Source organism: Podarcis bocagei, assembly GCF_964188305.1.
Source record: "Podarcis bocagei genome assembly, chromosome: 3".
Classification (NCBI taxonomy): domain Eukaryota; kingdom Metazoa; phylum Chordata; class Lepidosauria; order Squamata; family Lacertidae; genus Podarcis; species Podarcis bocagei.
Genome location: NC_138127.1, coordinates 458,730 through 486,214, shown reverse-complemented (window position 1 = coordinate 486,214; position 27,485 = coordinate 458,730). Strand labels below are relative to the sequence as shown.

The 27,485-nt window shown below is 41.5% G+C and overlaps 1 protein-coding gene across 6 annotated transcripts in view; it reads left to right on the top strand.

Moving 5' to 3' along the window:
* The window catches only part of TASP1 (taspase 1), a 66,922-nt gene that overhangs the window by 27,538 nt on the left and 11,899 nt on the right, over nucleotides 1-27,485 (top strand). For 5 of the 6 annotated variants that reach the window (XM_081189166.1, XM_081189165.1, XM_081189167.1 and 2 more), the window contains 4 exons: nucleotides 2,583-2,689; nucleotides 7,872-7,991; nucleotides 10,779-10,857; nucleotides 17,927-18,037. In XM_081189166.1, coding sequence (XP_081045292.1) covers nucleotides 2,583-2,689; nucleotides 7,872-7,991; nucleotides 10,779-10,857; nucleotides 17,927-18,037 — 417 coding nt within the window. The remainder of the gene's footprint in view (nucleotides 1-2,582; nucleotides 2,690-7,871; nucleotides 7,992-10,778; nucleotides 10,858-17,926; nucleotides 18,038-27,485) is intronic. The other variant, XM_081189169.1, reaches the window with a different exon arrangement.

The window sequence follows — 27,485 nt, the reverse complement described above, 5'->3', positions numbered from 1 at the left end:
TTAGAGGAGCTAGCAGTTTCAAGCTTATCAAAGGAAACACAAAAGGAGTGTTCAGTCTTATAATGTTTCTTTCACATAAACATTAAGTGCCATAGATTAGGGTGACATACTAATAGAGAATTGATAGGCACCCTGTCCATCGTAGAGAGCAAAAGGATTGCCCTCCCGATCTTGGCAAATGTCATCGCAAGCAGTGTGTGTCCACAAAGCAGCCAGTCAACACCTAACTTCAAACAGGTCTATTATCAAGAAAAGCGTTCCTTTGAAGATGGAGTGACATCCCATTGCTCATGGGGAGAAATATCCTCAGCATCCTTTGAAGTTTTCACTGTTTCATGCATGTACGTTTTATTAATGCTGCTGCAAATGTTGATAGGCTGTAAGTTGCCTTGATTATCTGCAGGGAAGGTAGGGTAAAATATAATTTAAAATAAACAAGTGTGTATTCATTTACATAATGTTTAAATTCCCTGTGAGTAAATTCCATCTAAGAGTCTTTTAATCATCTTTAGACAGTGTAACCATGATTGCTGACCCCACTTTTGTTAGAATAAAGTTGAGTTTGTGTTGAGATAAAAGGTCAAAATGCCATAGATGGCCAATGCAGTACCCTCCAGCTGTTGACTACCTCCCATCAATCCCAATGGTCAGGGATGATGCGAGTTGTAATCCTATAGCACCTGGAGGGCACTATTTTGGCTACCCAACCGATGAAGATGATTAGAAGAGTTTGAAAGGTGGCAACCTTTCCTTTTAATGTAAGGCCACAGCCATGATCCCAGTGCATGTTCTGAAGGCACATGATGAAGCTAGCAAGGCAGGGGCCTGGTCAGTATCTTGATGGGAGACCTGTATGTTTCTGTGAGTTCCATTATGAAATAAAGAAATGAAATAAGTAAGCTAGATACATAAATGTAGGAGTGACTGCTTGAATCCTCTTGAGATTTTTCTCTGTGAATCCTCTGTGCAAAGCAGAGCAGTTTTGCAGACCCTTGCCCTCTATATTGGCTAGCATTCTTTTTATACAGGCAACTCCCGTTTTAGGCGGAAACGATATGTGCACGGTCATGCACATGCTCACAGTGCTGCCCCTGGAAGTGACCCGGAAGTATCATAAAAAATTCACTGAAATGTCACTAAAAGTGCAGAACGGATGTGGGGCAGTGAGAGTCGAATGGGGTGCTTGCAGGCTTTTTCAACAAGTTTCCAAATTCACACAAGCGCGAAATGACCCAGAATGCAGCACCTGTGCAAACGGGGAGTTGCCTGTATTGCATTTTTATTTATAAGATAGAGAAATTAAGAACAATTATATTCAACACAAATTTTAGAGTTGATCACATTTTAAGGAGAGCCATGCTGCTCAATACTTCCAATAGAGGAAGTGGCTTACTTTGGGTAAGTTTAGGTCCGTATACGAAAAGCTATGATATTCCCAGTAGTGATGTATGGAAGTGAGAGCTGGACCATAAAGAAGGCTGATCGCCGAAGAATTGATGCTTTTGAATTATGGTGCTGGAGGAGACTCTTGAGAGTCCCATGGACTGCAAGAAGATCAAACCTCTCCATTCTGAAGGAAATCAGCCCTGAGTACTCACTGGAAGGACAGATCCTGAAGTTGAGGCTCCAATACTTTGGCCACCTCATGAGAAGAGAAGGCTCCCTGGAAAAGACCCTGATGTTGGGAAAGATGGAGGGCACAAGGAGAAGGGGACAACAGAGGACGAGATGCTTGGATAGTGTTCTCAAAGCTATCAGCATGAGTTTGACCAAACTGCGGGAGGCAGTGGAAGACAGGAGTGCCTGGCGTGCTCTGGTCCATGGGGTCACGAAGAGTCGGACACGACTAAACGACTAAACAACAACAGCAATAGTGAGGTTGAACCCAGTAGACAAGCTGAGGTACTCGACACCAGCTCCTCTGGCCTTATGCAGGAAGCCAGCAACATGGCAGATAGCAAGCCTCGGCTCCTTGAGAATAAAATTAGTGAATGCTTTTATATGCATTTCATCAATGACCTAGTTTACACATTTTCACTGTGATTTAATGTGAATGAACAGCACACTAGTTCATGCTGTTCCACAGTTCCTGCTTCACTGCTCCCCCTGCTAACCTTTGTTCACACTGGGGAGGAATTGGACAGGCTTTGGGTTATGTGGGATCCAGCACTTGTGATTTGTTTTCCCTACACAAACCATGATTGAGAAGCCAAGAAGCAAACTAAAAACACTGGTTTTGCACATAACATGAGGCTAGTCTCTAGTTTTCCCTGTTGCAGCAAATGATTAGCAGAGGGAAGAGTGAAGCAGGGAGTTCAGAGCAGTGTGCACCCTGCTCATTTGCTTTAAACCTTAGTTTAAAATAAGCTGTGGTTTAGTGCAACATGCCAGCTAGGCCAAGTTTTGAGTAATTTGTGTTTTTGATGTTCATAAATCCATGCTTATTCAGTGGACATGATGAAATATAATCTGTACATAGATCTGAGTAGGGGCTATTGTTGCCAGTACCAAAGTGTAGTGTTTAAAGAAGGTGTCCTTGGTTTAATTCTTAAGTAATTAAAATGCCATTAAATATTTTATAGGACTTAGTTTAGCAGCTTTTAAGAGGAACAAGAGGAAACTGGAATTGGCGGAAAAGGTGGAAACCGATATTTTTCAGTTGAAGAAAAGAAGACAATCAAGTGAAAAGGTTGGTATCTGTTCAGAAAACTATTGGTCAACCTTAAATCACTACAGTGACAAGGACTGAAGTTTCTGGGAGTTCTTGTTGCTATTGTGAATTGATAGTCAACACTATGTTGCAGTATTATTTATCATTATATTTTAATGGAAACAGAGGTGTGCATGCAGGCATGCTTGCTTGTGTTTGATTTGTCCTTCCAGCAGTTTCCCCTTCTGGCTCATTGAAGGCTGCTCTGGAGAGTTCCATGGCCTTTGGGAGCAGCTTTATGGTGTATCTCTGTGTGAACATAACCTATGTACAAAGGATAAACCACTTGTACTCATAGCCAATATGTCATAAGTAATTGCCCCCTCGTCTTAGGGGAATATGAAAACAGAACTATCAAAGGAATCTACTATTGTTTGCAGAACAAATAAGTGTGCCTTACCATTATGATTTGTTTATATATTTTACTATTCATTTTCACTTTTTCAGAATGTGCATGACAAATACAAACATGAAAAGATAAATATCTGTTGAAAAATTTTCTCCAGTTTAAGATTTTGGTGAACGTTTCTCACTTTAAAGCATTTTCTGTGGATCTGGAAGGGGATGAAATCTGTAATACCAGGTAGGTAAACATGTCTGGACATTTACCCAGCATTGACCTGGCCCAGAATGGTCCTCTATAGAAAAATCATAGCTGGGTTTTTATCTTCACTAAGTGGTCATTTGAGCACTGTAGTTTTTACCTGCTGCCAACTATATTTTGAATATAGTTTTGCTGTCAGTAATTAAAAAGGAAAAATGAGGTGTACTGTAGAACATCTTGCTCTGTTTCTCTCTTTATGGAGAAACAAAAGCAAACAAAACAAAAAACTATTCAAGTTACAGTAGCATATGTAAAAATTCATGTCTTTGGAGTATTGCTTACGTTTTATATCCAAAAAGACTAGGAGCCTTGAAAACATAAAACTAAGGAAAGAGGGATTTCAGTACAATTTATATATTAAAGGTCAAGTCAATGCTTACATATGCCAGTACATGGACTTACCAACCTGCTATTTGAGATTTGGAGGGAACTTTGACAATACTTTAAGGCAGCAGTTCCAAACCCGTGTCCCTGTCCCCACTGACCACTTGAAATTTCCTGGGTGAGTCTTGGCTTACCATTACATGCAAATGGGACCAGTTTCTAGCAGAGCATGAAATAACTTCTGTTGCATTGTACTATAGCTTCTTTAGTGCTTAATAATTTTGAGTGTACGTAAATTCATTTTTACATAGTGAGATAATTATGTTCCAGTTATAATTTGGAAATTGAAGCCAGGTTTTAAAATTGCCTTGTGAACTCCATAGTAGTATATGTACTCTAACGCAAGCTGTGATTTAGATAATTGAATAAATAAGTAACTGGATTCCAAATGTCTTTTGTTAACAGACTGAACAGCTCATTTTTTAAAAAATGAATTGTTTAATTATTGTGTTAGACTTACATTGTCTTCTTAAATATTTGAGATTTCTTTGACCAATGGAATTTCCCCTTCCTCTCCCCCTGCCTTATGACACTGGTGCAGGATTTGATCCACAGTTACTCTTCTGCAAATGGAATGACTCCTTCTGTTCACAGAAGGAACTATAATCCGGTAGAGGCTGCCAGTTGGGGAAGGAAGGATATTTCTCTTTGTAGTCAAGTATCCCACCTTCCTTCCTGTTCTGTTGGGTCCCCCTACCCTCCAGAGGGACGCGGGTGGCGCTGTGGGTAAAACCTCAGCGCCTAGGACTTGCCGATCGCATGGTCGGCGGTTCGAATCCCCGCGGCAGGGTGCGCTCCCGTCGCTCGGTCCCAGCGCCTGCCAACCTAGCAGTTCGAAAGCACCCCCGGGTGCAAGTAGATAAATAGGGACCGCTTACCAGTGGGAAGGTAAACGGCGTTCCGTGTGCTGCGCTGGCTCGCCAGAGGCAGCTTGTCACGCTGGCCACGTGACCCGGAAGTGTCTGCGGACAGCGCTGGCTCCCGGCCTCTAGAGTGAGATGAGCGCACAACCCTAGAGTCTGGTAAAACTGGCCCGTACGGGCAGGGGTACCTTTACCTTTACCTTTACCTTTACCCTCCAGAGCAGGTTTCCGGGGTGGGGAGTGGGGTGGGTGGGCTGCAGAGGCGATGACAAATCAGTAAAGTCTCTTGCCCCCTCTTACTTCACTGGAAGTGTCCCATGAACGGTATTCAGCTCATGAGAACTCAGAATTCAAGCCACAGTATTTTGTATGTTTTGTTCACATGACAAGAATGAGAGAGAGGTGGTCATGCATGTGAAATAGCTGATGGGGGGGGGAGCATGGTAGTTTGCCTTTTAAATCTGCCTCTTTTATTTGACTTTTAAGGGTGAAGGTAAGATTGTTTTGCTTGATTACTGTAGCTTGATTTTCTGCTGTGAAGTCCCCAAGGATCTTCAGGCAAAGAAGGGTGGTATACATAATCAATCAATTAATAATAAAATTATAAAGTTGTGTTGCATTTCCTATCTTTGTAATATTAAAATGGAAACGTTATATTATCTTAAAGGTAAAGGCACCCCTGACCATTAGGTCCAGTCGTGGCCGACTCTGGGGTTGCGGCGCTCATCTTGCTTTATTGGCCGAGGGAGCCGGCATACAGCTTCCGGGTCATGTGGCCATCATGACTAAGCCACTTCTGGTAAAACCAGAGCAGCGCACGGAAACGCCGTTTACCTTGCCGCAGGAGCGGTACCTATTTATCTACTTGCACTTCGAAGCTGCTTTGAAACTGCTAGGTTGGTAGGAGCAGGGACCGAGCAATGGGAGCTCACCCCGTCGTGGGGATTCGAACCACCGACCTTCTGATCGGCAAGCCCTAGGTTCTGTGGTTTAACCCACATCTTAACAACTGTTAACAAAATTCTGTTTGTGTAATAGGACTTTCTTAGCCCTCCTCTCTGTGCCTCCTCCCCCCCCCAAAAAAGCAGCTCCTGAGAGTTGGGGCAAACTGGGACCATTGCAGGCATGGGCAAATGGAGTTGCCACTGGAATCCAGGTCCCCTTCCACTCATGCTAGGCACCTTGTTATTTAACCCATTATTATTATTTTTACTTCCTGTGTGGGAGAGAGATAAGTATGATGTTCAAGAGTGTGTCTTTTGCTCTGTTTTGGCATACACTAGATTAGCCATCTGTAGAGTTGATCTAAAGACTCCTCCATTAGCCTCATTAACTTTAATAGAGAGGCTGAATAACGTTTAGTAACAATTACTGCTTTGGGCACATTCTGAAAATTATGCAAGTCTGTGTGATTAAAGAATTCTAAAAGGAGAGACCTCCTCTCTCCATGCTTTCAGTCCAATAAAGGTGAGTGAGTGTGTGATCCTGACTTTTTTGCTATTGATTGTGAAGACAGAGCTTGTGGGTGATTAGGGTTAATTAATTGGCAATGGGTGTATTCTTTTGAATGGAATGCGATTATGCCCACAAGCTACAAGAGCTTTAATCTCAGTTAATGGTTCTCAAATGTTTTCGTAATAAACCTTCTAACTTTTAAAAACCAGTTTGAGCCTCCCTCTGGCAAAATAGAACAGCTTAGTTTTACTGTTTTTTATTCTCACTTGGCATTAATGTCATTCAGATCAAAGGAAGAACTGTGGTGAGCCCTTTTGGAGTACAGTGGTGCCTCGCAAGACAAAATTAATTCGTTCCGCGAGTTTTGTCGTCTTGCGATTTTTTCCGTCTTGCGAAGCACGGTGTCGGGAAAGTTTTGGAAAAGCTTCAAAAATCACCAAAGTCTTTAAAAACCTCAAAAAAGGCTACCACACCGCGTTCTATGAGTTGCTCCTTGAAGTCAAGTCGCAACTGTATTAACGGTGTTAAGAAAAAGGAAACAAACTTGCAAGACGTTTCCGTCTTGCGAAGCAAGCCTACAGGGAAAATCGTCTTGCGAAGCAACTAAAAAAACCAAAAGCCCTTTCGTCTTGCGAGGCATTCGTCTTGTGAGGTACCACTGTATTTTTGTTGTACTGAACTTAAAGTCTACCAAGTCCAGGGATTTGCCTGCTTGATTCTTTAACACAAGGATGAGGAACCTTTGGTCCTCAGGAGGTTGCTGGACTCTCATCATCCTTGACCATTGACCATGCTGGCTGGGGCTGATGAGAGCTGTAGCCAGACAACATCTGGAGAACCACAGACTTTCCACCTCTAACATTATTCAGCAGTGAGGGAGGTATGCCTTGCTCTTCTCTGTGCATGAATTTGAATGGGCAACTTGGCATTGTCTTTCAGTGGGAAGATCAGACAGGAAGTCTGGTTGACAAGTAAAGGGAAATAACTTTAATGGATAAGTTTCCTTTAGCCCCTGAGTACAGACAACAGCTATTGGATATTTGCTTTATTTTTTTACACATTTTACACTACCGTTCATATTTAAGATATGGTGCCGGTATACAGCACAAAATAAATATAAAAGAACAATAAAATGTCAGATTTTTTCTCATTTTAAATTAGTAAAATCTGTTAATGCCTAGGTAAAGAAAAATAATAGCAATGATAGCCCCAGGTGAACCTCCTTATTTTATTTATTTTATTTCAACAATTTATATACTTCTTAATTAGCTGTCTCTAAGACATGTACATCAAACTCCACAAATACAATAGAGATAAAAAAGAGATGCTGACTAAGTATCAGGAAGAACTTTGTGACAGTCCATCTGTCATGAATGTTTTGGTTGAAACTCCTGCATTCTAGAGTGTTGGACTAGATGATTCTTATGATTCTATGTTTTTATAATTCTATGATTAACATGCTTGCTGAAAGAAAAAAGAAGAAGTCTTCAGGTACTGGAAGTGCGATAGGGAAGAAGCTGAATGTCTGCATCTAAGCCATGGGTTGCCACTAGGAGTGACTCCCCCAAAGACCTTGACGATTGGGCAGGGATGTAAAGGCAGCTATTCCCTAACTGTGGTCCCACTGCTGAAAAAGCCTGCTCCCTTGTATATTTTTATACCTTGGATAGAAGCGCTACATAGTAATTACATTGGCATATGATTTTAAAGAATGGATATGGAATGGATCCAGGCTGAGTGAAGAGATATAAATGGTCCCACGCTGTGTTGCTGGCTCTGTGAACCAGTCATGTGGAGGCATCAAAATACTGTCAAGTCTGTATGTTTTCAGTGTCTTTGTTTCCCTGTCACATAGGAGAATGACTCAGGAACACTGGATACCGTTGGAGCAGTTGTTGTTGACCAGGAAGGAAATGTCGCTGCTGCAGTGTCCAGTGGAGGCTTAGCCTTGAAGCACCCTGGACGAGTTGGTCAGGTAGGTCTTAGTAGGGCTTTCATGTTGAGTTGCATTTTACCCTGTGTTCCCAACTTGCTGTGAAAGAGAAAACTGGCTGGGTGACATTCTCTACAACTTAGGAAAAGTAGTGTTTATGAGAAAGCTGTGTTCTACATGATAAATCATTGTAAGTGGGAATCAGCCAAAAGCTCGATATCATAAGCAGAATCATAATTTTGGGTATGGGTCTATGTAAAAAAAAAGAAAAGGTAAAGGACCCCTGGCAGTTAAGTCCAGTTGCGAATGACTTTGGGGTTGTGGCACTCATCTCACTTTACTGGCCGAGGGAGCTGACGTTTGTCCGCAGACAGTTTTTCCGGGTCATGTGGTCAGCATGACTAAGCCGCTTCTGGCAAAACCAGAGCAGCGCACGGAAACACTGTTTACCTTCCCGCTGGAGTGGTTCCTATTTATCTACTTGCACTTTGACGTGCTTTCAAACTGCTAGGTTGGCAGGAGCTGGGACCAAGCAACGGGAGCTCACCCTGTTGCAGAGATTCAAACTGCGGACCTTTGGATTGGCAAGCCCTAGGCTCAGTGGTTTAGACTACAGTACCACCCGCAATCCGAGGGTATGGGTCTAGGGTACATAAAATACTGCTGATTTGCTGATTGAGATGTTCCACATTCCACTGCTGTCTGAAGTATTGTTGGTAGCTACATGGGACAGGGCTTTCTTGACCATAACACCCAGAGTTCCTCTTCTGGAAAGTATCCTGATAGCAGAACGCGCAGTTAAGATGGTCTCTGGGCCCTTCAGCATTGTCTTTTGTAATTAGAGTAAGTCAGGGCCCCACCTGCCCAGGAAGCTGGAAATAGGCCAGCAAAGCAGGGGGCAGGTCTTGCAGAATAGGAAATCAGAGAGACCAGCAGCAATTGTACCAATTTGTGTATTTTTTTTAAAAAAAGCAGCAAAAACACCTTAAACACATTATTGGTAATAGTATTCCAGGGCTCCCAATCTTCCACGTGTTAGGTCATTGCTTTATCTAACTAGATGTCCAGACTAGCAGCACAGAGAAGTGAAGGCAGCTGGGTGATGGTGATGGAAGCTTCCCACTGCTCCTTCAGCTACTTCACAGGCTTTTATCCTAGGAGTGACCAAGTGCCAAGAGTTCTTACACTTTGCTTAGTCTCTTGATATGTGGCATTAGACTGATATCTTGATTGCAGACATTATCTTGGACTGGAAGACTTTTTGTTGATATGTAACTACAGGTCATAAACTTTTGGCCTGATCAGAGTGCCTCTAGGCAAATGGACACATGCACCCTAGAACATGCCATTTCATCGTCCAAGGAATGTTCTTTTCCTTTGATCTGATTGTTTTGCTTAAAGGCAAAGTCCTATTTATTTGAAGCGCCATTAGCAGCTACAACTTACTTCCCCTCTTTGGCTCTTGCAGAGCCCACTTTTGTTTGAAATCATTTGCCTTTCTCATTCATACAGTTTATAATTCATTACATTTAAAATACTAATAGTACAACGTAGGTCGAAACCTTCATAAAAAGACTTGAGTATATTCACAAAATTTTCAGATTCTGATTTTGCAAAATCATAACTGACTTATTGCAGAGTGTGACACCTGAAACCACATTTAAATGGGTCTAGATAATCAGTACCATTTTTAGAGTTCCTGGAGCTGTCCAGCAACCAACTGCTTGAGCCTCTTGCTCAAAAAGGGTGTTTGTGATCGCCCTACAATGATCACATTTTTCAAGGTTTGGAGAGACCTCCTTTAGGAGTGGTCTCTTAACTGCTTATTTCAGGGTGCCAGGGATCACCCTCTTTCTCTCTAAGATATTTATCACTCCCTGGATCCAGTGTTTGCAATTCCCATTGTTCTAGGCACATTTTGCGACAAGGAATTTCATTAGCGTGAGCAGTTTCTGAGCTCTGGGCGCAGTACTGCACCTAAGATTTCAGATTAAAACTGTAGAGTGCAAGGAAAGAGGACCCTTTTCTGCCTCCCCACTTCCAGCTACTCTCTGAAGACTGGAGAAGAGGCCCTCTTTTAAAAATTGGGCAGGTGGGCAGGGGAAGGACTAGAACATGTGAAAATAATAATTTAGCTGCAGTTCATTCATTTTCAGCTTTGTATTCTTGTTATAAAAAAGCATGCCTAGACATTCCGTTGTTTTTCCCATAACCTAGGTTTAAGGTGCCATTTAGCTCCTAGCTTTCGTATCTCAGTTTCTAACACTGCCTGGATCCAACTAGTTAATCCCCCTCTGCTAGCTGCATGAGGAGGGAAGGGCCAGCTAAGTGTTCTGGATACCTCCCTGGATTGAAGTGCAAAACTAGTGGCATCCATGTCAAGTTGAATTCAAAGTACTTAGCGAACATGTTACAGCGTGCCCTTGAGGGTACTTTCACATTTCTATGTAGGCCAAGCTGGAGAAACCCCCAGACTTCCTGGAAAAAGCACCACAAGATGGCATGCTGAAGATGCAGTGATGACAGGGAAGTATGGTTTATACACTGTCTTCACCACTGTTACCATGTAGGCTTGGTAATGGGTTCTCATCTGTATTCTATGGACCTAACATAGAATCATCCACCACTTGCTTGCATTGGACTGAGATTATTATATCTAAAATGGGCCATCCATTTGAATCACATGGATGAAAGACCTGACTATACAATTCTTACCAAAATAGAGGTATATGGCACCTTTTGCAGATAAACAAAGGAAATGATTCTTTACCCAAACGTTTTACTTGGTGTAAATGGGCAAATAGTTCTCTCTCTTTCTTCTTCTGTCAGGCAGCTCTTTACGGATGTGGGTGCTGGGCTGAAAACTTGGGAATTCAGAATCCTTACTCTACAGCTGTGAGTACCTCAGGTATTTGCTGTTCTTACAAATATTTCACCGGAACATATTTTCCTTCTATATACAGCTATTTGAAGTATATTCTTATGGATGAACCTATATGAAGTATTGGAATAGATTCTACTGTTTCCATTATCTTACTTATTCAGATTCACATTAATGGGAAGATGATGCTGTTACCATAATCATAAATGTGCAGATAAACTTTGATATACAGATACCGTATTTTTCGTCCCATAGGACGCACCTAGTTTTTTTGGGGGGAAAATAAAGGGAAAAACTTTTCCTTTATTTCCCCCCCCCCCCCAAAAGCAGGTCGGGGAAACCGAACCAGGTCGAGGAACAGCGGGATGGTGGCGCTGCGCCTCCCTGCTGTCCCCCGAGCTTGTGGGGCTGGCCGATGTCTGCCCGGCGCGAGGGGCGCTTTGCTTCAGGGCGCCCCACCCGCCGGGCGACATGCTGCTATCCGCAGCGTGGGGGGCCCTGCGGGGACCTCCCGCAGGGCTGCCTAGGCTGCGGATGTGTTCCCAAAGCGCCGGGCGCTCTGCTTTCAGGGCGCCCGACGCTCCGGGAAGCAGGCTGCTATCCGCAGCCTAGACATCCCTGCGGGACCTCCCACAGGGCTGCCTAGGCTGCGGATGTCTTCCTGAAGCCTGGAGAGCGAGAGGGGTCAGTGCGCACCGACCCCTCTCGCTCCCCAAGCTTCAGCGAAAGCCTGCATTCGCCCCATAGGACGCACCCAGATTTCGTCCTATAGGGCGAAAAATACGGTACATGCAAAATGCAGCAAAAATCATGCTTGATCCAGATTAAAGAACAAATAGTTATGAAACATTTATCTGTGCATTTAACGACGCAAAACTAAATGATTAGTACTGCATGAGCAAACCTTGGACTTTTGTGCTCCCCCTTTGCTTCTTTTCCAGTGCAGCCATGAGAAGGAGATTGGAAGCTTACCTTTTCTGTATATCGCTTATTTCTGAACCCCAATTTAGTTAGCCTTGATTTAATTGTAATTTTAAACCATGGTTTGAAGGTGGCTTTATCAAGATATGAGTACCAACAGCTCGTATTTTACACACACAAAAAGTGGGGAGAGGCACTGACTATACCAATGGTTCCTAATAAACTCATTTCAAAATTTGGAGGTGCTGTAATGGAAAATTAACTTTGGCTTTATCTTCCTTGCTATTGAGAAGTACCGTAACTTGTTTTAAGGAGCCACGTGGAATGTGTATTCTTTATGTAACCATTAATACTTATGCGAAGAAAGGGGTGAGTGCTTGTCGTATCTCGATGGGAATTCTATTCTGTAGAATAGGGGCAGCCACACTAAAAACCCTGTTCCAAGTTACTGCAGAGTGAGCTTCTGAGATCTTTGGAATTTGCAGGAGAAACTGCCCTGTAGGTTGCAGCAGTCTGCTTTGCATATGAGGGATAATGCAGTCTATATTGTTAGGAATCCTGAACAAGGCTAGTCATAGATTTTCATTTAAAATGTAGTTCTAGTAGAGGTTTTCTTTGGGGGGGGGGTTAGAATGCAAATTGTGCTTTCTTTCCACTACTGTAGTAACACCATCTCATACTCTAAATATCTTGCCTCTCTCTTGCTTCCTTTTCTTCACTCCTTACTGTCATATTGTAGAGTTTAAACTTGTCAAGACAGTGACCTGTCTTTCCCCCCTGCTGCTCTATGTTGCATACAGTGGTGCCTCGCAAGACAAAAAGAATTCATTCCGCGAGTCTTTTCGTCTTGCGATGTTTTTCGTCTTGCGGAGCACGGTCCGTCGCAACTGCGCCTCTTCAAGCGGCTTTAAAAAAAAAGCGCAAGACGTTTTCGTCTTGCAAAGCAAGCCCATAGGGAAATTCGTCTAGCGAAGCAACGCAAAAACGGAAAACCCTTTCGTCTAGCGAGTTTTTCGCCTTGCGAGGCATTCGTCTTGCGGGGCACCACTGTAAATCATAATGATCGGTATAACCCTTCTGTTAGCTCCTGACAACCAAGTAAAATAACAATTGATTTATCTAAATCATGCTACCAGAGTTTCTTCCTACCTACCAGAGTTTTTAAGCAGCATGCTTGTTCCTAATTGCATTATTCCAAAAATTATCTTTCAACAATGTTGAAATCTTTTCAAAATTGGTTTGCATCTACAGTATCATATGTATATATAGAGAGAGAGGAGAAGAGAGTTTTAACAAGAATTGTTCCTTGAAAACAGCAGGGAGAATAGGGAGATACTATAGTATGTACACGTGTGTGGTTTTATTTATTTATTATTTACTATTTATCATTGTGACTTAAAATGCTACGTTGAGAAACTCTTTTCAAAATACTACATAGCAAGCTTTGATATACTAATGAGTGCCACCTCTGAAGTAGTATACAATGCTGATTGTTTTTTTTAATAGTGTTGCATAGCAGATAACAATTTTAATGTCTTTGTGTGCAGTTCTGTTTTTGTTTAGATTCCAGAGCTGTTTTGCTATTGCGGCAAGAGTATCTAACAATAGCTCACGAGCTATTAACATGCTGCCCTGCCTGACTTTCTCCCCCATAGCCTTTTGCATATGGCTTGCAGAAAGAGGGCTTGGGTTTTCATTTCTCCCTCCGTTCAATAGGAGTTGCTTTCATGTTTGAAAATTGAAAACGTGTGTGTTTCAGTGTGGTGTATGAATGTGGGTGCCCTCTGACACACCTGCTTCTAATTTCCTGACTTGAAAGGAAAGCCCATCAAAAGAAGCAGAAAACAGTTTCTGTGACATGCTGCTCTGAAACCCTTTTGCTTTACAGAAGTTCTTTGCTATGCCATCTTTATTCCATTGCTAGAGGACTCTGAGGTGCAGGGCTGGAATAATAAGTAATGTTTTACTTTATCCTATGCTGAGGTTTTTTTAAGGCTCTTGTTGTGGTTACTTTAAAGTGCAGAAATCTGCTTGGGGGAGAGCATGGTGTAGGTGCTGGGCTTTGTGACAAGCTCAAACGAGAAACAATACATGTGGTAGTAAATGGTCATGGAAACTGATAAAGCGGGTTACACTGTTAACAGTTAAACTTTGCATGTTTTCAGTGTTTCATTGTAAAATACCTGAAATACTGCCAGAACTGAATGGTGTGCCCTCTATAAATGATTTCCTGGCTTAATAATGGCAAAGCAAAAGATGTTAGATACATTTTGAGGACTACTGTAATGTACACTGTGCCTGTAAATGCTTCCTCCAACTTTGGAAGCAACTCATTATAATGAGTAAATGAGAACCAAACTCCACATTATGCAGGAGATCCACAAGGTTTTCTTTCCTCGGGTTGAAACCACACGGGGCTGCCAGTTTGATTAAAGTGGTGGCTGGGGGACGAGGTGTTGAATGTGCACACACACACACACACACACACACACTTATCTGCTGCTTGCCCCGTGAGGGAAATACGAAATCATCTGGGGAAGTTTGAATATACCTAATAGTTACTTGTTTTCTGAAATGTACACCCTCTACCTATTTTTTTTGTCTAATTGCTGTTTAAAGCACCTTATGACAGAATAAAATTATCAAATAACAATAAAAAGTGACAAGAACAAACAAAGCTTAGAACAGCATAAAATAGTCAGATAATACAGCAGATAAAGCAGTCAAACCAGCAACAGCTAAAATAAAAAAATAAAAACAGTAAAGTGGCCAATAAATCCAACAGATTAAAAAAACACAATTGTAGCATAAAATGTTCTACATTTGTGGGACGCCTCAAGTAAATAAAGTTCAGAGGCAGATAGTAGAAGAGGTGGCATTGCCCTGATCTAAGGCTGTGTGTCATGGGCTTTCCAATGATACTTTGCTGGGCTGGTGCGGCATAGATTATGTACTGAAATAATAATTCAATTTTATATCCCTATCAAAGGAGCCCAGGGCAGTGAACAACAAGCAAATACAGTCGTATCTTGGAAGTTGAACAGAATCCGTTCCGGAAGTCCGTTCGACTTCCGAAACGTTCGACTTCCAAAGTGCGGCTTCTGATTGGCTGCAGGAAGCTCCTGCAGCCAATCAGAAGCCCCGCCGGACGTTCAGCTTCCAAAAGAACGTTCAAAAACCAGAACACTCACTTCTGGGTTTGTGCTGTTCGGGAGCTGGAATGTTCGACTCCCAAGGCGTTTGAGAGCCGAGGTACAACTGTAAAATCATTAAAATTCCAGTACAGATCCAGACTGAGAAAGGTGTTGCCTTAAATGGCTTGCTAGAAGAGGAAGGTCTTCAGTAGGTGCTGAAAAGACAACAAACGGTGCCTGTCTAAAATTGAAAAGGGAAGAATTTCCAAAGGGTAGTTGCGATGATATTAAATGCCTGATCCTTACATGGTGTGAAATGGATCTCCTGACAATATGGTATCTGTAGAAGATCCTCCCTTGCCTGCAGAGTGCAGTGACCAACTGGATTTATGTGAGACAATCCTTCAGGTATAGACATTGCACATAGTGCACAGAAACACCTCACAGCAAAATTATTCATTTGCAGTGCAGAGAAATAAAATCCAAGCAAAACCTTCCATATTACTTGGAGGTAGGATGTTCAGATGAAAACAGACATGGCAACTGCATGACATGATTCACCTGCTGAAATTCCCTTTTCTACACAACCATTAAAGATGCAGCAGGCCTGTCCTCTTTTTCATATGGCTATCCTCTTTGAAGGTAATGCAACTTTCAGCACAATCCTAACCATTTTTTAAAAGAAAATCCCATTATGGTATGTGTGTCTAGGATTGCAGCCTTTGCCAAACAGTCCTAACACTGGCAAGTTGACAGGCCAAATTCTGAATTCACAGGTTTTGCTGAAAGGATTGAAGTGAGAGGAAATATATGGTGTAAACCAACCCAGAGCACTTGAAATCTAGAGGGGAGGAGAGGAAAGAAAGCCAGGTAAAAATAAACTGTTTTGAGCGACCTGAATACATCTCATTCAGGTACCATTCCAAAAGCATCATTTTCAAATCTGGGTAACTTCTCCTGGTGGTTTCTTATCCTTTATGTATACCTTATGGTCATATCTGGAAGGACTTCCAGAGTCTTTCTCTGGGGTTGTGCAAGTCCTTCACATTGAATCCATTTTAATGGCTAGAAGTCAGTTGGAACAGTGAATTTTTGGCTGAATTTATGGGGATTAAACAATCTTGGTGTGTGTTCTCCTTTTAGCCCAGTATATTATGAGCCAAATTAACTTAAAGGCGTGTTTCTTTTCTCTCTCTTTTGTCCCTTGCCAAATAAAAATATTTTCCTAACATATTAGTGCAGTACTGTATTGAAAGTAGACAATCCAGTTCTGCAGACACTTTGGGATACCGGTGGCGGCTCACACAACTGAATTATTCTCCATTCAAAAATGATGTCCGGGAAGTCTAGACCCTAGTTTTATGTGTGGAGAGAGAGTTCAGTTACGTGAGCACTTGGAGTCTGAAGTGGTATAGTTCAGACACAGGTTTGGTGCAATCTGAGAGCGAGGCCAGTATTTAGAGACACTCCTGTGTTGCATATGTGGTAGAAATAAGTCGTCATGCAAGGTTTATTTTGTTTTTAAAGCATATAAGTTAGTCATAGCTCAGGTAGAGCATTTACAAGGGAGGAAGCCATAACACACATGTTTTCTGTGGCATACAGAGGTTTTTTTTTTTTACCAGCCGTACATTTATGGATAGAATGCGCAAAAATGATCAGCATAAAATATCTTTCTGCTCATCTGCCATCAGCTGGTAAAGTCAGAGGGTGTGTCTTTGCTGCCCGGCTGTGCTCTGGAATTCCTTGAAGTCTGCCAACAAACTTGGAGATGACTGGGTGTATTACAGCTGGCAAACTCTTACTGCTGAATCCAAGGTTTGCGGCTGACTAAATTTCTGGGATCCTGTCTGTTCCATTCAGTTTGAGAAACAGGTTCACCTTTACTCTGTCTGAGCCCATTGTTGCACAGTTATCCCCCACAAGCACTATGTTAGTCAGCTATCATTGTTGTTACCAGCATTCATGCTGAAAAATATCTGCCACCTTGAATGAAGCCTCTGTCCTAAGAATGGCATTGGGAATAAAGTTGATTAGGAGCATCTGTGGTCTTAAAAATCACAGAAATCATAACTAAATATATTGAAATGACAAAGCAAAGGTGCTTGCTGGTGTGCTTGAGTCAGACACCATTCTGGAAAATGTTCTGCCCTACTTTCATTAAAAGTACAGTGGTACCTCGGGTTACAAACGCTTCGGGTTATGCGTTTTCAGGTTGTGGACCGCAGGAAACCCGGAAGTACCAGAAAGGGTTACTTCCGGGTTTCGCACTCGTGCATGCGCATAAGTGTTAAATCGTGTCACGCGCAGGCGCGGTGCTGCAGGTTATGAACACTGCGGGTTGCAAACATGCCTCCGTCACGGATTACATTCGAAACCCGAGTTTCCACTGTACAGACCTAGGGTGTAGCTTTTTAACCCTTTAAAATGGGAATAGGAGGGTTTTCCAGTTAATGGCTTTCATGGCATCTGGTTGAGGTGAGTGAGAAGAGAAATGTTGCCTTAAACTTAGTTATACTGGCTCTTAACCAATCCCCCTAACCAATCTGTGAAAATTCTGACATCAAAAGGATTTCTGTATTTCTAAAACTGGTATATCTTTAACTGATGCACAACTATGTGCTTCCTTGAGTGTCTGTATAAATTGGACTTGACAGTTAATCGATAAAAAAAGGTCTTAACTTGAGGTTAGGGGAGGCATGGATGAGAGAAGGATTATCAAACACTTTAATAAGTAGACGTTTTCTTGAAAGTAAGCCTGTTGGGTTGTACTTGACACAACAGCCTTCACTGTGCTGTAGAATCCTAAGTCATTGTGAAATATGAGTTAATATAGAATAAAACTGATGCCTTCACTTTTTAAATGTTTTCTTTTCCTTTGCATTATTTTCCTGCTTTGTTCATATGTCTTAACTTTTCGAAATCTTTCTTGGGATTTGCGCAGAGACAAGATTGCAATGATTTGCCCCCAAAATTTGTGTTTAGTGCTTTCCCCAATCGTACAGATATAGGTTAACCATGCTTGTTAATGTTTTGTGTAGGTTGTGGGGAGCACCTTGTACGGACCTTATTGGCCAGAGAATGTTCGTGTGCTTTGCAAAATGAAGATGCTCATCAGGCTCTACTAGAAACTATGCAAAACAAGTTTATTAGTAAGTACAAGATTTGTTAGCAGATCTCTGAAGAGGCTAAGAACTGCTGTCTGTCTACTTTTCTTCTGATCCTCCCTAAAGTGACACTTGTACCAGTGTTCCACTTCACAAACTTCCTAGCGTTGCTTCAAGTGGGTATTCTTAGAATGTCCCCATGCTCCCTTAAACACCAAGAAGCCAGTATTTCATAGTGCTGGTTATTGGCATTAATGGAGCTCACCTTCTGTGTTAGATGGAGACAGGTGTTGCTTCACATCTGCAGAGCAAGCAGTTTCACTTAAACCTTTCACTGTGCACAGGCAGTTTTTAGTAAATGTTTTATAGATCAAGTGAGGTGAGTCTTGCCAGAGGTGTAGCCATGTTGTTCTGTTGTTGCAGCAAAAAACAATGAGGCTTGTGACACCAGGAAGAGTAACACATTGATTAGAGCTTTAGCTTTTGGGGACTAATACCTGTTCAATGCAGTGCAGTCTAGTCTATTGGGGGCGGGGGAAGGTTGAACTCCAGAGTTCCAGAAGACTCTGTTGTTTTTGTCGTAAGCCTGTTGCAGCAGAAATGGTTTTGGTATGTTAGGGGGTCTTGTGACACAAGCTGATAGTTATAGTGTGTATAATGCATACATGAAATAATTCAGAGTATAAAAGAGAGATATAAATAGGCAATATTGAGGAACATCTTGGTGGCTTTTGTGTTTCCTACTTTTTTTACTTCAATACCTTTTCTTCTGTGCTATGCTTCTGATTCTTTGATCCCACCTGCTTTGTTGTGTGGATGTTTGAAAATGAAAATGTGTAGGTGGTTGAATGTGTAAGAGGTTCGCAACAAAATCCTAAGCCCTTAATAGAAATGAAATTTTACTCAAAAGTTGTAACGGATTATGTTGAAGGGATGTGTGCATGTGTTGAAAATATGGATGAAGAATGTTTCTATGAAACCATTTCAACCAACTTCTCGTTGATTTGAACTATTATGACTACCAGTACTTCTATTTTCAATTTGGGATAGCTTGCTAAATATGGGCAACTTTTGCTGTTGAAAGTTTGCCGTTAGTTTTTAGGCAAGAAAAGCCCTTTCAAGAATTGACCGAATGAGGATTAGTGAGTAGATTTCTTGTCATAGTAGCAGTGTTTGAATTAGAATGATCTTGTTTTGGCTTGGCTCTCATTATTCCTGGAAATAAGTGTTTTATTTATGATTAAAAGGACATTAATGCTCTTGTTTTATATGAGGGCTCCTAAAAAAGAAAACTGCCTTCTTTGCAAAATCTAAGATAGTCCTAACCTCTAGTTTATCTTCTGTCACATTAGTCACCAAAACAAACAATGGAAAAGTGAATGGCTCTTTAACTTGATTAAGACCTTGATGTAATTTTAACAACATCCTGAATAGTTTCCCTCCCCAGTAACTACTTCACAAAACACTACTGTATTTTTATAAGAATGTTTATGAAAGAGATGTTTAGAGCCTTTTAAAGTACAACACATGCCTTTCTGTGCTGATAACCTTGTGTGAAGGTGGGGGGAGCCCTACTGTGTTTTAGCTGAAATGTTGAAAGGGAACTTTTTAGAGACAGAATATTTCAGTGTTGGGTCCAAAGAATTCTGAAACCCCAGCATATGGTTTGCTAAACGCTGCCGTTTCTTGGAATCGGCACAGCTAACTTTTTGCAAAAGTACACCTAAGAGGTTATGCAAAAATACTGGGCATATGCTGAATAGCTCTTTTCTTAAAAACTTTCCTGCTGTTGATTTTAAATGATACAAAAGTTTGCTTGAGGTGTAATGTATGATGCAGGTTTTCCCTCTCCTATGAAATAACTGTGAATAAAATAGGCTAATAGCCTTCTTATGACAGTATGACTTGTTCTCAAATTTTATTTTTTTTAAAAAAGTAGCATGCTTTATGGTAACATTAAAACGTCTACTATAACAGTACAGATATTTAGAGAAATAATAGCTCGGCAAGAAATAACTGAAAAGGATAGTCAGAACTGAAAATATTGGCCTCAAGGGCAGCTGAATACAGCTTTTTTCCACCACACTTCTGCTGATGCTCCTTCTCCCCCCAACTTTTTTTTCATAATTCAGATATCCACAGAGGCTTGGGAATATTTCTTCCCACTTAGGAATACCTGACTTAAACATCTGGATTTTTTTTTTTTTAAGGTGATGGGCAGAATTAGTGGCAGATGGCCTTTTGTCATCTGATATTTATAGCAAGCACTGCAGAGGACACAAATGATGATTAACAGTAGAATACCTGGTTTGTTTATTTTTTTATACAGATAGTTTAATGAAGATGTAGGATGATGTACACAATGGTCTGATGCAGAGTGGAAATGGTATTCTGTATACATAAGCATATTTCATAAAGAACAGTGGATTTTATAACTCGTCTAGTCCTTTCAAATTCAGCCAAGTTTGTGGAATGCAGCTTGTGGAATGTTTATCCTGTTTTGCAGGCAGGCAGATTGGGAAGCTAACAATGGAAATATGTGTAGAATTGCATGTAAAGTACTTTTAAACCTTTGGAAACCTGATAGTGGTGTTTTTTCGTGTGGTTTTTTTTTTTTAATGCTTGCATTGTTTTGCAAAGGGAGTATTTATTTGAATCTTCTCCTTGCAGTTTCATCATTTTGTGGTGGCTGCTTCTGTGGCCAAAAAAGGCTGCCCCAACCCCAGAATGAAACAGCTGTCTTGCTGTCCCCATGGTATCATCATTCATCAGGCATAGACAGATGGAAGCGTTCTAAATAGTCCTTTACCTTCAGATATACTTTTTTTTAACCAAGAGAAGGAAGGAGGTCCTATCAGCTAGCTGATTGTTGATGCCCCACCCTGTAATTCTGTGTGGGGAGAATCCAAATTGCCCTAGAGAAGCGTTGAGGAGAGCAACAGACCTATCAAAGGTCCATATAGTTTTTGGGTAGCAGCCTTTCCTTTTGGTTGATGACGCCTAGCCAGGACACCCTCTCACAGAACTACAGTTCCCAGCACTTTTAAGCTACAGTTCCTACAGTTCTTTGGGTGAAGCTACAAATCTTAAAGTGGTAAAAGATTGCTTTAACTATATGGTGTGGGTGTTAGTCTAGGTCTGTCAATCAAAACCTTCTTACTGGCTTTCTCTGCTGTCCTGAAGTGCTCACCCTGTTTCCTTTCTTGTACCACCTCCTTGATGATATAAAAAAGGGGGAAATGTTAACCAGTGGCAGGGAAAGTTATTATTATTTGTTTCTGTGCAGGACGCCTAATTAACAGTAGCTAACATGTGAGTTTGTTTTTGTTGAAGAAAATGCTTTCATTTCTTCAATATACTCTGAAAGTACAAAATGATTTTTAAATTGTAAGTATGGAACTTCAGGCATACTGAAACATGCATGCAGAACCAAGCATCCTTTCCAACATTATCATGGGCACGCAAGCGAATTGTTTTTTAAAAAGGAAAATGGAAATTCCTTCATCATTTTTCTCCATGAAACTCATTAGCTAGCTTGAAGCCTTTTGATTATGGAACTTTAGAACCCTATAAAGTCTAGTTTAAAAAGTACACTTTGTTTTCAGTTCTGACCTAGAAACAGTAACACATGCATTCACATCATTAACATGGAAAGGAAAAACCTTTGAGTGGAGACCTGGCTGTTCCAGCCCCCACCTCGCCAAAGCGTACTGTTAAGTAGGTCTCAAAACCCACTGAAAGCTTCCTTGCTGTACCCCATTGCTTGTTGCCATGCAAGCAGAGCCAAAGGTCTATTGAATTTTTGGATTGTTTCCATCTAACTTGGTTTTAAAGCTGTTCTAAAAAACAAACAAAACAAAACCTTGGAATCTGATTGGTACCAAAGAATTATTGGCATGATCCTCTTTCTCCCTTGAGCATATGCCATCTAAACAGTGCGTTGTCCCAACTAAATATTGCTGTTGCATAAAGGCAATATTTTTGTGTGATAATTGATAACATTTAGCCAACCATTTTTCTTTAAAAGAAAGTATTTGTGTACACAGTTCTGTAGGATGAAAACTAAACTGGTGATCCGTATAAATTTATTAGACTTACTTTTGGCATTTGTTGCATTACAGACACTGTAGAGGCTGTTGAAAACATTTTCGAACAGTTTCTAGCACAAATACTGCTTTGCGGATGTTATATTTGCACCTGTGCACATACAATATAACGTATAGCCTTTAAGACTGACAACAGACACTGCAGAGAAGAAAAACACTTTTTCTTACTTACCCAATTTAATATTGCAGTATGTTGATCCACATTCATGTTTCATAAAGTTATGACAGAAAACTCAATTTGTATGTGAATACAGGTGTCTCCCCACTTATGCAGGGGTTACGTTCCTAGGTACTGCGTGTATATGTTAAATAGTGGGGAACACCATCTAAAAAGCCTGTAAACACCCTCTAAAAGCCTGGAACCTCATGAAAAAAAACCTTTAAAAAGCAGCAGCACTTACCAGACTGGCGTGAATGGAGGCTCTCAATCGTCCTCATCGCTGGAGAGGACAATGTGGAAACAACGGCAAGGAGGGTGGGGTAGACTGGTACCCTGAAAGGCCTGGCTCTGATTCAGAGGTAGACTTCCTAGTGCTTGGCTGTGGGTCATTTTTGCAGTTTCCCTGCTCTTTTCGGACCATTTTTGCCGTTTTTGTGCCTTTTTACAGTTTAAATTGTTTGCTTTATTTCCCAGCACTGTGCATATAGGCGGTCGCACATGAGTCAAAATGTGCATAAGTGAGGAGACGCCTGTATTTATCTGTGTGTGAGAATAATAAAACTAAATGGGATGGCATGCAGTCTGTTCTTGGTGGTAGATACCAAGGAGTCAAATAGTACAATAAATTAACTGGTTTTATGTGTGCACTGATTGATACATGTAGACCAGCATCAAACCTAAGAACTCATTTTCTGTTAATATGAAGTGGAAACTAGTCAGGTGAAACAAAATTCTGATCTTGTTTCGACAGCTGTGCTGATCCATTGGGGTGGGGGGATTATTTTGCCTGCTATCCTTTAGAGCTCCTTTAGGACTTGGAGATGCCATTAGGACTACTGGTTTGTTTTGCTTTTTTGCCGTCAATTTTCTACCCTGCTTTTTGGCTCAAATGAGTCCCCAAGAGATGTTGCATCTTTTTGAACCTTTGGGCACATCAGAAATTTTGAGAATGCTGTGGGCATCAGCATCTCTTGCTTCTCTTCTCCCTCTTCCAGGTCATTTCTCCTGTCCCCAGACTGAAAGCATACACAGATGATTCGCAGTTACAAAAAGCAACAGTGGTACTCACTACTGAGGAGGGTGGCTGCCTTTTAAACTGAACACTGGCCTATCTCTTCAGCAGCATTAGCTGCTATTATGAAAAGTGTACAGAAAGTAAAAACTCTTGCCCTTCCATGTTTATGAGGTTCCTTTTTGGATCGGAGCCTAGATCTACTGCATCCCTTCCTCCAGAAAATAATGTAATCTTCTCAATAAAAGTTTAGAGTTGGGTGTGTCCCCCCCCCAACACAAATCTGGGTAACATTTCCCCTCTGACCACCCTGTTGATGCAAATCATGGTTGCTGTTTACTATGTGTGTGTATTTTTGAGTAAATCTTTATTTATGAACAGGCTTAGATGTTACTATGCAGCTTGAAATGTAGTAGAAATATTTATATTTCAAACTTCAAAGTCTCAAAATACTGCTAGTAAAAACTTCAGTGAATTCGAAAAATGGAGTGACAAGTATTCTTGAACTGCTGTTCACTTTCCGCATAGTACTATGCTACTTCTTTTACTTGATGGTCCTGGCTACAAGACCTTCCTAGTCACAATTTATATTAGCAAATACCCAAATTCAGAAAGTGTCAAGATGTTTCACAAATGGATTTTCCTTTATTGACACCCCCTTTCCTTCCCAGGAAAGAGATGGTGCGTCTCAAGTAATTTCACATGCGTGTAGGCGCACATCACGCGGTACATGTTTTCCCCTTACACAGTAAAGATGCTTTGGTATGAAAATGACATGTTGCAAAGTTTCCTTTATTGCACTAGAAAAAGTAAGAATGAGGTTAGGACCCAGGAATTTCTTTATTGAATATGAACCTAATAAAATTCACGTAGTAATTAACGTTACTCAGCTATGTTAGTTATTAAATAGTTACGGAGGGGAAATGTTGCTTTTAAAAAAGAATTGGGAAGAACATGTTGAAAATTCATTGCAGCCTGGAGCATAAACAAAGGACTAGTAACATGATAGATGGCAAAGAGCATGATAGCTTGGTTATGTTATCCATTTATATGTCGGAATTGTTAATTAACGTTAAAAGTTGTATTTGAAGTCTTCTTGTTTTTAGTATTTAAAGCTTTCCCCAACCTGATGCCCTCCAGACTTTGTTGGACTACAATATCCATCCATTCTGACCAATGGTCATGCTGGGGCAGCTGGGCATTATTCAAAAATTCGTTTTTGAAGGTGGGCGGAACCTGCAATCTGTTTAGATAAATTTAAATCTTCAGAAATCCAGAATGAAGGGAAAGCCCATGAGCAGGTTGCTGCAGCCTTCTCGAAATTGTTGTAACCAGAGTAAGTTCCCTCTTTGGCTTTTGAGGAGGGGTGGGCAGGTATATTGATTCATAAAGCTGGCCATAAAAAATTGTGCAGAACACCTCCCTTGAAAAAGTCAGACATGCCTGGGTAGTTCAGTTGGTTAGAGTGTGGTTCTGATAACACCAAGGTTGCAGGTTCAATCCCCGTATGGGATGGATACATAGATGATCCTCAGGATCACTTCCAACTCTACAGTTCTATGATTCTATTACTGTAAATCTCCTAGGTCTCTCAGATACTCTTAGGGAAGGTTAGGGGGTTCCTGGGGTCTTTGTGTTCATTTGATAGGTCATATTTCCCACCCATTTTTAAGGTCCCGGAGCCTGGAGTACTCCTTATTTGTCAGGCCCGGCCTCAAAGTTCCTGTTTGTGAGCTAGGCTCACATTGGTTCCTAGGTTCTGTTCAGCGGCTGAGTTTTTATCTGTGAAAGGTAGCTTATCAGTTAAACATTTTGCCTTCAACTGACTTCGATTACTGTGCTCTTCAAAAGTTAAGCACCAGTATTGGAGAAACTAATTGTAGATGTTACTTGGAGTAGTAATTAGCTCATGGCTTTCTGAAATAGATTGAACTATATCCCTAAGATTAATGCTTCATATCCTTAGCTACCCAGCTATGTACTGCAGACATATCTTGCAGCAATCATGAAACAAACAGTGCTTTGTCACATTTTGGTTGTTCTAGCTAGAGGCTTGAAGTTTAAAATCTCTCATTCCTCCCGCATGGTGAAGAGATTGGCTCCAGTACAAGCACTGTTGCCCATGCAAATAGCAGAGGTTGGGGGGCTGCTCCAGATTAGAGTTGCAGCAGGGAGCAAAAGGTTAATGCCCACCTCCAAGTGCTTGCACTCCCAGGCTAACCATATGACACTCACTTGTAGTGTGGCCCTAAGTTTTCACTTTTTTTGGTGTGGTGTAAAGCAATCTTTCCATGAGCGGAAGGACATCTGTTGATAGTGGTCCATAAAGCAAGTAAAGTTAGTTGCACTTAAAGTCCCATAGAAATCAGTGGGACAAGCTAGTTCAGGGCTCTGCAACCCGTGGCTCCGGAGCCGCATGTGGCTCTTTTACACCTTTGCCGCGGCTCCGGGGCGGATACTAGCGAGGGGAGGAGGCGCATTGTGCGCCCCGACACTCCCCACTGTGGTGGGCGCTGTACTGGCTGTGACGTCGCATGGGGGCGGTGTGTGCGTTAGTCACACACCGTCCCGACGTCACCTTCCCGCCCGCCCGCTACATTGTAAGGGGCATGTACGCTGGTCACTGCATTAAAAGGGGGCATGTACGCTGGTCACTGTTTTGAAGGGGAGTGAAGAACACACACACAAGAAAAGGTAACTTGTTAATTTAACGTTTATTTCTATGAGGAGGAGTAATTCTGAGGGGTCAAACAAAGAAATAATAATAAAAAGTGACAAAAAAGTTATTTTTATAATGACGAGTTTTGCGGCTCCCAGTTTTTTTTTTCCTTCGGAAACGGGTCCAAGTGGCTCTTTTTGTCTTAAAGGTTGCAGACCCCTGAGCTAGTTAAACAACTTGATTGGGCTGCCACCTAGATTGATGTTTCTAGCCTCACCCCACCCCACAAAAAATTATAGTGTTAATATTTACTTGACTAATTGCTAATTGATTTGTGGAATCTCAGGAACTTTTCTGCTAGAGTGTGACAGTCTGTGGAATGGATACCACAATCCTTGAGCCCTTCCTTTGGGATGGGTGTAGAGACTGAACTCTGTTTCAGGCAGTGCTGCTGCTCAAGGTCTCTTGGCCTCCAGTAGCTTTTGCACAGGATCCACATTCAGTGTTTTGTACCATCTTTGTGCAAAGTACTCAAAGACCTTATGATAAAAGAACACATCTTTGTCTGAGGTTAAAAAAATTTGTCAAAAACGTACGTTTTTCTCAAGTAAAAATAAATGAAATGGTTGTCTTTCACTGTTGTTGCTCAATATTTAGGGCAATAAACATTTAGCAAATGTGTGATCAAAGACTTTTTGGCCTTAACTAACTTGTTACATTTGCATTTAATCTTGTGGCTTAAGATGTTTAGGTCATATTTAAACCATAAAATACTTTCCACGTTCTGAAAGCGTATGACATTAATTTCAAGTCACACAAAAGGGGAATGCATAAGTTTTATTTGGCTAATTTAAAAATAATTACAGCTTCTGGTATAGCACCTTTTTTTCAAAAAAGCATTTTTTGAATTTGAAAGGAAACATTTGTCAGACAGTTGTTTTCTGCTCTCTTGCCAACGTTTCTGACGGGCTTCTCAGCACGGAAAGCACAGGATGACTTTGGCCAGCTTTCTTTAGTAGTGGGTACTGCAACTCGTAGAAGTCCCAGTATTTTAGGAACTGCTGTTTATTGTCACTTCAGTGGTAGCGTGCTTATTCTTCTTTGAAAACACAAGAACAGAATGTTTCCAAATGCTTTGAAGAGTGGCTGAAATGCTTCAATCTGAGTGAGTGATCCATGCCTCTGCCAGTACGGGATGGGATTCTGTAGGGAGCCCCTGGGCCTAATTTTGTCGTCTAGGCCACTCCTCTGTCTGAGGCCATACCCACCAATGGCCCTGCTCCATGGCCCTAGGGCAACCCACTCAGATGGCTGGAATGTGTATTTGAAGTGTGTTACTGCCTATTGCTTGCCTGGGTGGAGAGATGTGTGTGCAGAAACCTCTGACTTCTCTATGGCTCGAATGTGCTATATAGTACTCCTTGGTGTACAGAGGTTAAGAATCTCCACCCACTTTTTGTCTCTGGCTTCGCCCACCACTTGCCTGCAGCCTCCAGAAGTTTGCCCAGGAGGAAATGTAACCCTTGAGCTGGAAAAGATTCCCCACCTCTGCTATA